Raw genomic sequence first — 16645 nt, 5'->3', positions numbered from 1 at the left:
GAGCTGAGAATCACCGCTCAGAGCTTTGGTTCATTCCACTTTACGTGACGCTAACGGGACGAGGAGGAGGCGGCCTACTTGCTGAGGCCCATCCCCAGAGCACAGGACTGGACTCCGGCCCGGCCTCCTCCTGGCTGCCCTCCAGCAGGAAGGAGCCGAGACCACTTTCTCTGGCAGCAAACCGAGAGGGGGTTTCTTTAGCTTCCTAGGATGGGAAGGTGGGAGGCGGGGGCCGGGGAGTTCCAGCTGCGGTGCTGCCCTCGTCCCCGGGTTGGGTAGCCCGGTCCTGCTACGAAGGGAGGGCTCTGCGGTCAGTTCCTCGGGGGCCAACCGCCTGGAAGCGAAGGCGCCTTCCCCAGGGGAGAAGCCGGGACGGCGCGAGCGAGGGGCGGAGCTTCGGGGGAGGAGCCCGAGGGGCGGCGGGCCACGCCCCTGCGGCCCGGGGCGCGCGGACGGTGCAGCCCCGCCCAGGCCCAGGCCCCTGTCCCCGCGGTTTCCTCCGAGAAGCTATTTTGGGAACAGGAACTCGGCTGTTTGGGTGGAAGAGGGGAAGCCAAGGGCCTGGAGGCAGACGGGCCAGGGGAGACGCCGACGGATGGGCGACGCGGAGCAGAGCAGCTCCCGGCCTGGCTCGCTGGAGCTGGGCGCAGAGGCGCGGTCACAGGGCCCGCGGGGCCGCCACTTGAAAGAGCAGCTATTGTGCAAGCCTCAGGTTTCAGGGAGCCAGACAGCAGGAAGGACTTTCTGTTTTGGGGCGGAGGCCAGCTGCGTTTTCAACTCCGGAAGGGGTCTACACATGCACACAAGCCACACAGGCCTCTCCAAGTTTGTTTTTCTGACACACTGGAAACCGCACAGTTCAGAGAAAATTCATCTCGCATGCTGGGGCCTGCTTTCCCGGAACGTGTCCAGGACTGCTGCGTCAACACTGCCACACTCAGCAAGCTGCCTCCCAGTGGGATGGTGTGATTTGCCAAGGGAAAAACGCCACCCAGACTCGGGGTGCTGGGGGTGGGGATTGTGTGTAGGTCAAAGGGAGGCTGGACTTCCAACTGGACAAGGCTCTTCCCCGATTCCGTAGTTGTCACTGACCCTTCCAAAGGCCACGGCTGCATCCTCCGTGGGCTCCCTGTTCCCGGACAAGGCTGCATCTGGGTGCTTTGCTGCTGACTGTCCTGCTCTCAAGGCACCGGTGGGGAGGGGCTGTGAGAAGGAGGGATGAGGCCTGGGACTGAGGATCCTTCTCAGCTTCTCTGATAGCTCTGCCAGGAGGGAGCTTGGCTTGAGAGGAAGGGCCGCCGGCATCTTGGAGATGTGCCATGTAAATGTTCCTACATACTAGCTGCTTCTCTGAAATAAAATGTGAGTTTCCTCCTTTTGGAGACTTTCTGAGGACAGGGAGGCAAAGGATGGTGGAGGTGTGAACCCCTGGGTGGGGACATCATAGGTGCTCACTCAGCACCAGTTGACCCTCACCTGTTTGTCCCTGGGGGCCTCTTGGGTGGTACCACCATTCTTTCAGCTATAACTTGAGCTCCACGGAGAACGTTATGAACATAGAATATCACAGTTTCAACGCACCCCCCTCCCAGGGAACCAAGTACAGCAAAGGAACCCCATGTCTTTCCCTCCATGCATTAGGCCCCAGGGCCACTGGGCGGTGGGAAACTTCATCTAGTTCATTGCCATGACTCCAGTCATTTCTAGGGTCAACTCAGGATCTGCAGTTTGCAGTTTGGTCACAGCACAGTCCAAATGATACTGTGGGATTTCTTGCCCTTTCCAGTTCTGACTAAGCTCGTGGGAGTGGGCAGTGGGTGGGGTTCTGTGGTGACGGCCACGTGTTTAGAGGGAGCAGCCACCCGTTCTCTCTTGCCTGGGGTGCCTCTCTGGAGGGTGGTGGCCAGCTGCTCTGTACAGGTGCACAGGGTACAGGCAGCCCTTCCAAGGCAAGTTACTCATGTAATTCATACTCTGGGTGTGGCCAGAAGGTGGTCTGGTCTCCAAAAACCTCCCTTAGAATCACATCAGCCATGCTTCCCTTTGGCCCTCACCATGCAAGCTGCATCCCCTTTAGCTGTATGTCTCCTTGAATGACCTCCTTGACAGGCAACTTCCAAGGCAGCATGCTGGCTCTTTCCACTGGGGCATATGGGCCCATCAAAATCTTTCTCCACACCACACTGTGGCTGAGGAAATTGCTGCTGGTCACCTTCCTCTTCCGACATCGGCTCTCTTCCATTCTGTTGGCTCCAGCCAACTAGCTGAGTGAGACTGTCACCTTTGGAAACCTCCAAAAGAGAGAGAAAAAAAGACCTTTCTCTTCTCTCAGGATTCCCCAAACTTCTATATCTTGCTCCTTACTCTGACGGTGGTGATGATGATGACAACGGTGATGAGTGTGTATATACCCAGTGGGATACATGGCTTCTCATTCTGCATCTTTAAACTCTGCTATCCTCTCTTCAGGCAGAGGGAGAACCTACTTTTGTCCCCTGGCAGCAGTACTTTCATTCTCAATCTGGGAGCCGTGTTCTTTAGCAACTTTGGGGTTAGGGGTTTTGCTCCCAGTGCTGGGGGTCTCTCTGCAACAATACATGGTCTTTTAGTGTCTTTTAGTGTCCAGTCGCCAGACAGACCCAACAAAGAGTTATGGGGGGGGGGGAGAGTCAAAAGAAAACCCATTTCATCAATATTTCACATATCAATCAGCCACGGTTCTGTCATTTTGAAGTTAACTGGTTTCTGCTCCCCTTGCAAGTTGTCCACTAGCCACTGGCAGTCATCTCATTTGTGACCTTGGGCACTGAACTTCAAATCCCCAAGCCTTGATTTTCCAAGGCTGAATCATCTTGGAGGCCCCTTTCAGCTCTAACTTTCTGACATGAATGTGTTAGGGATTCTGGACAAGCTGCTGTACGCTGAGCCTTGACGTCCATATGAAATACGGTGAGTTCTCATCAGACTCCACTTTGTCTGGCTGCGGAGAGGAGGTCTGGTGTCGATTCAGTCTAACCCACTGATAGTCCAAAACCCCACGTTAGCCTTTGGTTTTGATCTCATGTATTAGAACAGTGGACAAGCTGCAAAACTGACCAATTTGAATTCTACCTGTCTCTTCCCCTTCTATCCTCTCAAAGACATGCTAATTTGATCTGTAATGTGGCCAAAGGGCAGACAGTAGAAGGGAGGAGAAGCCAGAGGCATGAAAAATCCCCAAACTGGATCATCCACCCCCTGGATAATGGGTGGTTGCCTGAACAGAATGCTCAATGAGCACCCGTCCCTTTTCAAGCCAGCCTCGTTCCCCATGCTGCAATAGCTGTAATCTCCATGGCAAAATGCATTAAACTGTTGAGCTCCTTAGACAGATTCCACCATTCCTCACTCAATTCACAGGCAGGGTAGAGTTTTTGAAATTAGAAACTGGTTTATTGCCATTTTAAAACACCTTACTCAAATGCTAGTCGGTGGGCGGGGGTGGGGGATGACCAAGGACAGGGTCCTTGCTGCTGTCCAGACAAGTAAAAGCATACAGAAACTTGTAAAAATGTTCATGTTTGCCTTCATAATGGTAAGTGTCCTTGAATGAATACCTATTAACCCATGAATGTACCCGATTTGTAAATATTACCGAAATCCCACTTGACTTCCTCTGGTGTGTACACCCCCCAGCTACTGTGGGTGTTGGCTGCTATTGGCTCATCATTCTTCCCGTCTCCAGAGGATTGCCCTTGGCTGAACTCAGATTACACATCTCACCCTCCAGAGCAGCCCATGACTAACTGATACAGGGGTACAAAAAGCCAGCTCCTGCCTTTAAAGTGGAACTAACTTTATGTTGGAATGAATCCTCCAAGCATGCTGTGGGATGAGGCTAAGGCCTGTCTCCAGCAGAGACCACCTCCAAGCTGAGCTTCCTTCCCCATCTGTTCCCTTCTCTGAAGACCTTTTTTTCAGTGAATTGTGTGCTTTTGAATTCCTGTCTCAGGTTTTCCTCCTAGGGTTACCCACCTAAGGGACATTCTGTTGATTAATCAACTCTTGGGAAGGGCCCACGTTTTAGACTTTCTGTGGAAACCACCTTTTTTCATGTCTATTTCTTTCAGGACTCTGGGATCTTTCATTCTAACAAAGGGAATCCAAAGTGGATTTGAGATTCTTAAAGGAATACTGTAACCACTACTCTACAGGTTAATTCATTTAGAGCAGGGAGATAGTTTTCTTTGGTCTTAAGGGAGATTTTAATTTATTATGCAATGATAAAAATTTGCACTTTAACAATTGAGTTAGAGGGGAAAAAGAACATATTTGTGTTATTTTGCATTGTTTTCCAAACACACGAATTAGTAAAATTGCTTAAGGACTTACCACATTTCTATCTTGAACTTTTCCTTTATTGTTTTCCTCTTAGCTCTCCTCCTCTTCCTTTTCTTCTTCCTCTTCTTTCTCTTTCACTCCCTCACATTCACCATCATCTTCTTGCTGTGATATTCATTCATCTCAAGCGTTCAGCTCCTTGAGTCACTCTGGTATGTATATCTTCTCAAAGGAGCTCTGTATTCACTCCTTATCCTTCAAAGCAATGATCTCAGGCATGGAGCTGGGGTTAATTTATTATGGATAATAACTAAAATTTCTGAATTTCTGACTGACTTTTTGTTACAAATTAGAATGGGTTCCATGCTATTTCTAAAACATCAGATCTCCTTGCTGTGCATTCTGATATGCTGTTTTTTTCAGGAGCAAGGTTACAGCTAAAAGAACATGGATTTCTTCTGTAATTAGTACAAAGAACAATACAAGCTATATTTTTATAAGAGCCTAAGTGTAGATATTATCCTTGAGGTGCAGAGGGAAAATTTCTTCCTTGTGGTTTTCAGGTGTTACAGATGAGGTCAACTTCTAAGTTTGAGTGAAGGAAGTCAAGGAAGTTAAAGTCAGATAGCTTTAAGATGGTTGTTTATTAAAAAAATTTCTGCTGAGACAGAAATACCACTATCGAGGTTCAAAAAAAGTATGAAACTACCAAATGACATTGACATTGGAAACTGTTCCTCCCACCTCCCAAGACCAATCAGCATCATCATATGCTTTGTAGGGGCAGAGAGCAGGGGTGGTTGGGTTGATTCAAGATAGGGGCAGGAGGTTCAGGTAGATCAGAAACATACTGAGGATGCTGTCAAAAGGCATGCAATGAGCAATGAGCTTCAGGTCTAGATTTCATAGAGAAGAAAGCCATGAAGCTATGAAATCTAGACCTGAAGCTCATTGCTCATTGCATGCCTTTTGACAGCATCCTCAGTATGTTTCTGATCTACCTGAACCTCCTGCCCCTATCTTGAATCAACCCAACCACCCCTGCTCTCTGCCCCTACAAAGCATATGATGATGCTGATTGGTCTTGGGAGGTGGGAGGAACAGTTTCCAATGTCAATGTCATTTGGTAGTTTTATACTTTTTTTTTTTTTTTCCCGCATTCTGGACCTGGGATTTTTTTCTCCTTCGCATAAGGTGGATTCCAGAGGTTCCCCTATCCCCCTCCGCCCCCCGCCCCCCCCCCCCAGGCGGGCCAAGACCTCAGATATACAAAGAGGCAGAACTGAGCGTTAAGGAAACCCGCCGCTGAGGCTGCAGATCAGGGGCTGGATCCGAACCCACAGCCTCGGGGCGCATGCGCTGGCCTGATTCGGCTGCGAGCCGGGTGTGGGCCACGCTCGTTTGGGTGCGCTCGGTCGACGGTCAGGACAGAGTTCTAGGAAGGCTCAGTCCCCGCTCGGAGACCCAACGACTCGGTGCGGGTTGGACTCACTGCAGGAGGTGGTGCACACCGGGTGGAGCCCCGTGACCGGGCCAGAGGACCAGGGGCGTAGCGCAGACATCCGCCACCTGGCTTCCAGGAGGAAAAATCGGGCTTTTAATCCTCTAGAGCTTTACGAGGCCGACAGAACGCAGGGTGAGAATGTCTGGGATGAGAATGGAAGGATGGGAGGATGTGAAGGTTTCAATGCCAAAAAAGAACAGGTATAATTTATTCCATGTGAGTTCAAAACTTGGAGGATAGATGTTGGGTTCAGAAATGGGCATAATCAAGTTTAAAATTCCTCAAGTCCTGAGCATGGACAGGGATTACATTGCTAACTTGGTAATGGGTGCTGAAATGATCAATTATCAATTATTTGGAAACCCTATCAGTTAGCTTTGCTATGTATCGAATGACCTCAAAACTTAGTGGCTTAAAACAACAATCAAAATATAGTAGAGCTGGTATAATAGCATCACCTAGAAAAGACTGTGGGGGCTGGCAAGGTTTGGATGTTCAAACTACTGTTGAGTGAACAGTCCTAGTAATGTGGAAGGCCAACCATCACTTTGCAAAGGAAGCCCTCCATTATAAGATAGCTTTAGATGCTAGAAAATCTTTCCTTGGGCCATACTGATACCTGTCTTCCTGCCATTTCCCCCTGTAGGTCCCAATTCTGTGCATTGGGCCAGAGAGAGTAGTAAATCTGTGTCCTTGATGCAGTCAGTCAAGAAGACTATGAGGTGCTAAGGTGAGCAATCTTTTTCATCTTCTGGGTTACATCCCTTCACATGCTTGAAGATCCTAATTGGATCTCTCTTCTGCCTTGCTACATGACTGCTGCATACAAGTCCCCATTGTTCTAAGTTCCTGACTCAGTTAGTGAAGTTAATTCTCCTCTAAGAGGAGATGCAGAGTCACCAACCAGGAAGACAGAATTGTTTTTAAATCCTCTGAGGGGCACCTGCAAAAGAGAGAGTGTGGCAATTAGATAGGTTATCCTAGCATCCCTAAAGTCTAGAACAGCTAATTGAGGCAAAGGTCAATTTCCTGAGCCTAAATTATGTACATAATGCATTTTTGTTTTTCTACCGCTTTAGAAATGCAGAGCCAGTCAAAATAAACATATAGTTTCAAGAGGTGAAAAGAGCTTATCAAGGGAATTTTTGGCTATATCATTTTATTTAAACGTTTCAACAACCCTACAAAATAGACTGGATCGTTTTGTTTTTAGCTGAGAAGATTGAGCCTCAGAAAACTTAAGTGGTAAACTGACCTTTACCAAGCCAGGCCAGCTTTATTCTGGACAAGTTGGAATACAGTCCCCATCTGCCACTTGTAGATGAGGATTTAGGTGAAGATCTGGGTCTGGGGCACTAATGCACTAAGACGTGCATGTTTCTGGCATGAGCTAGGCAAGAGCCATGTGTCAGGGGCTAGGAAGGGGGTGGTTCTTTGTGATCCTTTGCTACTGAAGAGGTAGTAGATCATCCTGCCCTCAACACTTGCTGCAAGGCCTCATATATAGACAGAGGCCACTGTATAACTGACTGGGGAGAGAGGAAAGGAGGCCTAGAGTGACAGGGGGCTCAAAACAACAGCACAGGATTAAACGCTGCTGGCTCTTGAGAAGACAGATTGCAGGAGAATTTGAATTATTGAAGACTGAGCAGGTTTTCAGCACTACTCCCTCTCCCTGCTGAGACTGCATGTCTCCCCTCCCCCAGCCTCTCACCTCTGCCTCTCTTTCCAAGCTGTAAACTGGTGCTGGTTTTTGTTCATGCCACTGCCAGGCTGGGAGCTGGGGAGGAATGATCCCTTCTGCCTAACTCTCTTTCTGGTAAAGGCATAAAGAGAAGGCTTTGATTCTCCTCCCCAGAGGCCTAGAGCAAGGGTGCTTTACCTGTGCCCATCTGTAAGTTCTGAGAAGGCAGGTGGGAAGAGCAGGAGGGACTTGACCTGGCCCTCGTCTTCATTACATTGTTTCCCGAAAAACTGTGCAGGTGCCAGGCTCAGGTACTAGAGTCCTGTGCTCCAATTTCAGGGGAACTGGGCTATCATCATACCTTGAGAACTCATTATCGAAACCAAGTGCTTGGATCCCATTATCTCCAAGGTTTTTCTTTTCTTTTCTTCTTTTTTTTAAATCTCTGAAAGTCTAGAAAGACAAGATTTATTTTATTTTATTTTTTAAAAAGGTTTTATTTATTGGAAAAGAGTGAGAGCCGAGGGAGAAACAGACTCACTGCTGAGCAGAGAGCCTAATGCTGGGCTTGATCCCAGGACCTTGAGATCATGACCTGAGCCAAAGGCAGATGCTTAACCAACTGAGCCATTCAGGTGCTCCTAGAAAGACAAGATTTAAATCCATTTTCAGGTAGAAAGCCTAATTGAAACTACTTTTCTATGTCAAACTCATTCATATATCCTACATTTCACATGGACTGTGATGACAGTAGTTTCTGATTCAGAATTATAATTTGGGCTTTTGAATATCTGTAATAACCAAATAATGTTCCCAAAAGTATCCATGTCCTAATCCCCCAAATCTGTAAATATGATACCTTATATGGCCAAGAGATTTTGTAGATGTGATTAAGTTAAGGACCTTGAGGTGAAACTATTATCCTAGATTATCTGGATGGGCCCAATGTAATGACAAGAGACCTTATGAAAAAAGAGGCAAGCTTTTCAGAGAAAGGAGGAAGGGACACACACACACACACACACACACACACACACACACACACAGAAAGAGATTTGAATATGCTATGGTGCTAGCTTTGCTGGTGGAAGAAGGGCCCCTGAGCCAAAGAATGCAGACAACCTTTGGAAGTTGGAAAAGGCAAGTAAATGGATTCTTTTCCTAGAGCCTCCAAAAGGCAAATAGCCCTGACAACACCTTGTGTTTAGCCCAGTGAGATCTCAGACCTACAAAACTATAAGATAATAATTTGTGCTATCCTAAACTAGTAAGTTTATGGTGATTTGTTATACCAGAAATAGGAAACTAATAGGGTATACGACTGTTTAAACGTGCTTGGTGTGCACCAAAGCAGATGTGAAGTCATGTCACATGTGGGCTTGTATCTTTGGCTGGGTTTCCCAGAAGCAGACCCTGAAACTGATTTGAATTCAAGTTGTTGATTTGGAAATGTAGAAAAGTGGAGAAGACAGGGAGGCAAATAAAGTTATTCTTTCTGAACAAGTTACTGCTGTGGGCAATTGAGGGTGAGTTTATCTTGGGATCTTTGGTAAACAGTGTGGAGCAGGCTTCAGAGATGTTCTGTCCAAGGAGCAGGGAAGCTGGGGCCTGTTGTTGGTCAATGGCTCCCCATGGAGGTTCCAAGCACTTCTAGCCTATTGCCACATGGCCTGATCAAAGTCCTCAGGGAAAGAGTTGCAGGTGTCCCCAGTAAGAAGCCATCAGCGTGTAGGACAATGGTGAATTTTGAGGCAATATGGTGGCCCCATAGGGTCTGGTAAGGATGATTTAATGGGAGGTCTGCCAAAAAGACAGGCTGTCCCCATTCTGCAGATTCATGTGGGTCCTCTCAGACTTAATGTGGGCTGTGCCTTGGAATCTGGATAACTGCAAGGTTGAAGACTCAGCATTTTCAATTCTGCTTTCACTGTTGGACCTAAGGAATAAGTGGAGGGTGTGGGGTGTGAAAAATTGCTGCACACCATCAAGGAGAAAGTGATTTTTCCTGGACTGTGGCCTCTGATGGCAAGGTGGAGGATTCCTGGCTAGGAATGGAAGGCACTTCATGAAGAAAAGAAGGAAGGTTATACAACTTGATTCCTTGATGAAGAGGGAACTTGATGAGTCTTGACAGAGGGAGGGAAGAATAAAACCAAAGTCAACAAGAATTTTAACACAAGAAGGGGACGATAGTTTCAATGCACACTGGTAAATAACCTATCTGAAATAAAAACAGAAGGGTGCCATGTTCAAAAGAAAGGCAACAGAATCAAACCGCAGAATAGGGTGACCCAGAAACTCACAGATCCAAGTGAAGAAGCTCAGCAGAGAATATTCCAGTTAGACTAGAAGCTGGGAAGTACAATCTGTTTCGTGTCAGGGGTTATAGTGATGGGGCTGGGCTGGAGGGTCAGCTCTCCAGATTTCTGCAGCGAGCCCCATTTTGCTGAAAGCACAGCACATACCTAATGTGCCCTGCTGATAATTTCAACTCCCAGCAAGCCCGGGAAAGCTGCAGGGGAGAACAATTATTCTGGAATGGGTCTGACCACTACCACCAAACTAGCCAGAAAAATGGAGGAGATAAAAGCTTTGTATAAAGCAACTATTTTACCCTGGGATTCATCACTGAAATATCAGGGATGGTAAGAAAATGGATTTTAGACATCAGAAGGCAGATTTCTAAAATGCCACAAAAAATAGGTACCATCCTATGGCTAGAATATCTGAATGGTGATATAACGTAAGACAAAATAGGGACTTTAAAAACAAGATTATAATAATCCAAGAAGAAGGTATTTCTAGAGAGGAATGTGCTAGTAATGAGGCTCTCATATAAATTGTACTCTAAGAAAAGTGGGCACAATCAGGGACTATGATAAAAGTCAGATAAGGGCCAGGAGGACCTCAGGAAGGCTAAATGCCAGGAAAACCCTTGGCTGCACCAAATGCTGAAAACAAAACAAAACAAAACTGAACTTTTATTGATTGCCTTCTACATCCTGATCACTGTGCAAGGCATGTTCTCCTATTTGGTCCCGATATTAATCCTGTACAGGTGGAAAAGGACAGTGAAGCTCAGAAAGCACTGATTCACGCCTCCGTGTCAACCTGGAGAAAGGTTGGTTTCTAGTGAATTAACAACAGGCTCTGCCTTTAGCCTGGGTTTGGTGAACATTGTTTTGAACCCCCCTGATGTAGCTTGCATAAAGCTAGAGGCATACAAAAGGTATTTTGATACATAGAGATTCAAGATTATTATGAGGCATCGGACTTCACAGACAAACCAGTGTTCACGCACCGGTTGAGGGACCCACCCTGGGGGAATCTCTGGGTGCTTTGAGATAGGGGCCAGATAAGCACACACAAGAACCTATGTCATGTTGGGGGCCACCTCTGGTAACGATGGCCTAGGTGTCTGATGGTCTACTCTGAGCGGTTGCACTCACACTCCAGGCAGTTCTGAGCTGCCTAGTGGTGAAGGGTGCCTGGGGTACACCATATATACTTGCTCCACTGCAGGACCCCAACTAGTGATGCCATTGGTTGCCCAGGGCCCTCTGCTGCTCCTGAATTCCGGCATGCACGCGGGTCCTCACTGCTGGGATCCCTTTCCAAGGCCACACTGTCTCACATGCCCCTCGTTGCCTCTTCCTGCTCAAAGTGATCCTGCCTGTTTTCCATTGTTATGAGTTTCTCACAGCTTTTTGTCCATTGAGAGCCCTTCTTCTTATTTTTGAGAGTGTTTATATAGAAATGTAGCATATTCTTCTTACATTTTCCATCATTTCTAGGATTTGGGTTAAGAAGGGTTGACTATGGTGTCTGCCTTCAGCTACACTGAAGCCAGAAGATCCTGCCTAAACCCTGCTGAGAACGATCAGCCCTCTCTGTTTGACAGCCATGGAAGACAGAAAAATTAAGTTGTTTTCTTTTTAATTCCAACTCAAAAAGCACAAAGAGCTGTTTATGCTTGTTGCCCACGTGACAGTCACTCTCCCTTTTCCCACACACCCACACATTTGCCTCCCCTGGTCAAAGACTGAAAAGGCAGTTACAATAAGACTTCATCAAACGCTTTTCAGACTTGTGGCAACTTTTTGCTTTGTGAAATCCCGGAACAAGCCTTGGAGTATCTCCCAGAACAATAATTGCTTATAAGGTATCCAGTGAAATTATAATAGCTGGAGGCTGTGAAAAATAATAATTTCTTTGGTGATTACATAATGTTTCTATTTTTTTCCACCATAGATTACTAGAGCCACAACTTTTCAATTTTTTTCCAGTGCGCTTAATTTGAGCTTTCAAAACTCCTTATACTCGCCTTCTTACTCTCGTTTTCTTTCTTTTTGTCTTTGCAAGAAAACTATAAGAAAAGGGGAATTAAACTGAGTCTTTTAAAACTCATCTTATTATCCAGAATCTGTTCTGCAAATCGAACATGAAATAATATCCAAATGTGGCTTAAAGTTAGTAGGACTAGTAAGATTCCCAGAGTCCAATTTTATCCTTTGATATAAATCTCAGGAGATTTTTTTAAAAAACAAAGCAAACTTGAAGAGCCAGATTCATTAGATTCAACCATAAAAGATATGTAAGAAAATCTGGATAATGTTGAGGAGGATCTGAACTCTTATGGAGTGTATGAGGGTTTGAGAAAGTCAGAGTGATGAGGCTCTAGGTTGTCTTCATTGGATTTAAGTTCTCGGTTAACCAGCCCCATCCTTCCCCTCCAGGGTTATTTCCTATTATTTTCCCTTGTTCTCTCTTTCCATATATACACACACGTGTGTGTGCACGCATACACACACAATTCAGGGATCAGTCCTGCAAATTAGGACCATATCTCCATCATAAGTATTAATATTCTGAGGCTGTCATTAACCTTGTTTCTTTCAAGGATTAGCTGAAGTTCACCAGGATCCCCAAGATATTTTCATAGTTCATTATGAAGGCTAGAGTTGTCTGTTAAAATACGGGATGCTCAGTTAAAATTGAAATTCAGATAAACAATGAAAATTTTACCTGCTTATATTAAAAAAAATTGTTATGTATCTGAAATTCAATTTCAGCTGAGAATCCTGTGTTTTTGTTTTGTTGAATCTGGCAATCTTAATGAAGGTAGTAGAGCAACTAGGGTTTTGTCAGAGAAGAGATGACACACTTAAATTGAGGAATTTGAAGAGTTTCAAGAAGATATTAATTACAAAGGTGCAGACAGTCCCAGAAGACCACAAAGGATGATAGGGGGTTGTACTCTGGAGTTAGAAATAGGAAAGTATGGTTACAACTCCTAAATGAGCAAGGAAAGGGAGTGGTTTCAGAACCTAGAGACAGAAGCTCCATGTGTAGGGTTACCTAATGAGCAATGACCTTTGTGTGAGAGGCTGAACCCAACTGGCATCCTGGAAGAGACAGCCTGTCAATGTGGCTTAAAAAGGTCAGCTTCTTGGGGCTAGTGTAGACAGGAGGAGATTGGATCTAAAGGGTCAAATGGAGAATATCCAGCACAGGACATCTTAGTGAGTCTGGGAATCTGGGTAAAGTGGGTCTAGTATCAAATAGGCCACAGCACTCAGGGTTGCAAACACTTCATGGTCAAATGCCTGCTTGGGAAAGTCCCTCTGTCCTGGCCCAGCCTTAGTGTGTGAGTGTAGGCAGATTAGGTATGGGCCCTAGTGAGACACAAACTCCCCCAGTGGGTCTGTTTCTTTTGGGTTTATCTTTCCCTTTTCCCCAGCTGTAGGTCTGAGAGAAATACCAAGGAAACTTCTTGGCCTGTGTATTAGTCAGGGTTCTCCAGAGGATCAGAAACAATAGAATATAAATATATATAACTATGAGATGTTATATATAACATGTTTACATTGTGTTCCTAAGAAGTGAATAATGAAAGCCACACTGTCAGTCTCATGTTTTGTGGCAACAGCTTCCTCTAGTCTTCCATGGCTAATTATTATTTACCTCATGATTAAGTGGGATCAATGAATACCATTTTTAAAAGATGGTACCACCTCTGAATTCTAGATGGCCATAAAGTGCTGGAAAATGTCAAGGTTGTTGAAATTCTAAAATAAGAACTCCAAATGTAGTTTCTCAAGTTTGATTGTGTTTTGCTGTAATATTAATATTAATAACCAGCCATTGATAAGCCTGGAAAAGTCACATTTTACAAAGATTTTAATTCCCCAGCAAGATCAACAAGAGATTCACTGACTATAATAAAAGTGATGCCTAAGTGTCTAGGTTGGATTTTATTTTTAGTCTCCATAGAACCTTACCTCACCCAGAGGTCTGAGTGCTGGGATAATGCATGTGTTACTAGTTCAAGGGCATCTTGTTTGATTAGATGTTCAATCAATCTCTTATTCAAAGCAAGAGCTCCACTTATAGATTTCAAGGGAATTGGCAAAATCATTATCAAAGGCTCTAAGTAGAGGACTGGCATATTAGATTTGTGTTCTAGAAAGGTCTTTTCTGATTGCGATGTGGAAAAAGGCTTGGGAGGGATAAAGATTAGCACCAGGGAGGCCAGCTAGGCCTACTGCAATCCTCCAGGGAATGGAAGGGTCAGAACTGGGCCAGGATAGTAGAATTACTGAAGAGCCGGGTGTCTGGCCTCACAAATCTCCAATTACAGGGAACATAATTGACCATGGGCCCAGCTATGGGGTTCGGAAATCCATGCATGTGTTACACCATGCTTCCCATGGACTGCTCTCCACCAACTGTTGAGGGCAGCTGTAATAAATATTCAGGAATATTCTGAGAGACCCTGAATGCCCAATGGCTTTGTGGAAACTTCTTTACACTACAGAACAGGGTGGGGCAGGGTGGGGCCTTCCTTGCCTTCCCCTTCACTCAGGGTCAGACGGCATTGTGATTTGATGACTCTCCTGACTTTCCCCGGCTCTTCCACGTTTCCTCTCATAGACATCCTCCTTCATTGAAATCCTTGGTGTCAGTTTCTTGAAGAGCCTAGACTAACTAAAGAGGCAGTTGCAAGGTTAAAACACTTTAAATATGTTTTAAATATCTAGGAAATAGAGCTATGAAGGAAGGAGAAGGATGAGTTGGAGATGACTCCCCAGTTTCTGACCAGCAAGAGGCTAGATGATGGGGACATCTGCAGAAGTAGAGAATCTAAGGCAAGCAGCAGGTTTGCGGCAAAAATTTGCTTTATATCTACAGGGAATCAGTGATACTCCATGATATTTCCTGTTGCTGGAGTGGCCTCTCTTTGCCAGCCCTTACGTCTAAGGTGGATTAAGTGTTGCTGTTCTGGCTTCTTCCTTTCCTGAGGTTTGAGGCATTTCACAGTGCAGGAAGCCAAACTACTGTCATTTATTAATTAATCTGCTCTTTTACTGTGAGAACCCTCACATTCTTCCCAGAACACAGTGCTTCAGATCCTGTCCTTATGCTCTTGCTCTGTCCTCAGCCTGGAAATCTCAACCAGAATTCTTCATGTTCTGAAAAGTTCTTTCTCTGAAAAGTAGCTGTGTGAGAGAATGGGAAAGCACAGGGCTTTAAATTGTGGAGCAGATACTTAACTTCCAGCTTTGCCATTGAGAGAGGCAGCCGTGATGGCTCCAGAGAGGATAGCATGGGGTCAGATTTTTGCTATGTGACCCTGGACATGTTCTTTACCTCTCTGTGCTCCGGTTTCTTCATCTGTAAAATGGGGATGGCAAGAACTCACATCTCATGGGGATATAGTGAGGTTTAAAAAGTCAAGCTTGACAGTGATTGGCATATGGTACTGTGCTGGGGTGCTTCTGTTTGGTTCCTATGCATGCTTTGCTTTATAGCTCACTTGGTTGTGTACAAATTTGTCTATTCCACTGGACTAGAAGCTATTGGAGGGCAGGGAATGTGCCACACTCTTCCTTGCAACACACGAGTGACTAACACAGTGTTTGGCAAGAGTGAAAACGTGATTAATTACATTAATTAAAATGTCTTCTAGAGAAGGATGGTGGCAAAATTGGGAATTACTGTAATAACAGACATATAGATTGAATTCTCACTCATACCAGTCATTGTATTGAAGTACTTTTTATTTTTATTTATTTATTTATTTTTAAATATTTTATTTATTTATTCATGAGAAACACAGAGATAGAGGCAGAGACACAGGCGGGGGAGAATCAGGCTCCCCGTCGGGAGCCCGATAAGGGACTCGATCCCGGGACTCTGGGATCACATCCTGAGCTGAAGGCAGATACTCAACCACTGAGCCACCCAGGCATCCCTTGAAGTACTTTTTAAATATTATCTCACCTAACTTTCCCATTGGCTCTAATCATAGGCATTATTGTTCCCATTTTGGAGAAGAGGAGAGGGGCTCACAGAGGTTTAGTAACTCAGTAGTGAGTGGTAGAACTGGGATGGAAACCCAACTTGGCTGCTGTCCAAAGATCACGCTGTTCATGCTAACATTGCCAGAGTTTTCCATGCTCCTCATTCCTCAAACTCCTGCAGGCCAATTTGTGTTGCATTCCACCTTTACCTCCAGGAGGCCCAAAGCCACCATGTTGTCTCCTGCCTGCTAATTGCATCCCTCCCCACCCATCCCTTGCCACTGTGGTTGTCATTCTACGCTGGCGTTCCCCTGCCACATTCCATGTATTAGATCCCTCCTTCCCTATTGGTACTTCCTGTTGCCCCAGAACCTTGCTTAGTGGTTACATTAGTGTATCCAAAGGTGTTCAGTATTCAAAAGTTTGCTTTTCCATGACAGTGTTCTCCTTCAGGCTGTTGAGGGAGCATGTGGGACCTTTGAGTGCAAGGTAGGCTGGAGGGGAGATAAATGGGGAACAGAAAGATTCTTTTGTCCCCCCTGAAGTGGGTCTCAGACACTGTTACTTAGGCAGGAACATCCTTTTCCTTTTGAGAGAGATTGAGAGAGCGCACACTGGAAATGTGACATGAACCTGTTTGTGGTAAGCTTACTCCTGGGGGAAGGGGGGAATCTGTTAATAGAATCATAAATCTGTGAAGGCCTTGGAGCCTGTCATTTCTCTAATTAAGCCACTGAAGCCTAGTGAGGTTAGTCACAGGGACATATCCAAAGTGGCAGAGCCGAGGGCAGGAGGAAAGCCCATCACTAGAGCAGGGCCACTCAGGGCTCCCTC

General features: G+C 45.6%; 1 protein-coding gene across 1 annotated transcript in view; it reads left to right on the top strand.

The window, feature by feature from the left end:
* LOC140614389 (uncharacterized) overlaps positions 1–11839 on the top strand; it is a 41115-nt gene extending 29276 nt beyond the window's left edge. Inside the window, exons 3-5 of the mRNA XM_072793639.1 lie at positions 87–1362; positions 6471–6554; positions 11303–11839. Of these exons, the coding sequence (XP_072649740.1) occupies positions 87–1081 (995 nt within the window). The 3' untranslated portion in view covers positions 1082–1362; positions 6471–6554; positions 11303–11839. The remainder of the gene's footprint in view (positions 1–86; positions 1363–6470; positions 6555–11302) is intronic.
* The last annotated feature ends 4806 nt before the right edge of the window (positions 11840–16645 follow it).

Source organism: Canis lupus, chromosome 22 (genome assembly GCF_048164855.1).
Source record: "Canis lupus baileyi chromosome 22, mCanLup2.hap1, whole genome shotgun sequence".
Classification (NCBI taxonomy): Eukaryota; Metazoa; Chordata; class Mammalia; order Carnivora; family Canidae; genus Canis; species Canis lupus.
This window is presented reverse-complemented; position numbering and strand designations above follow the sequence as displayed.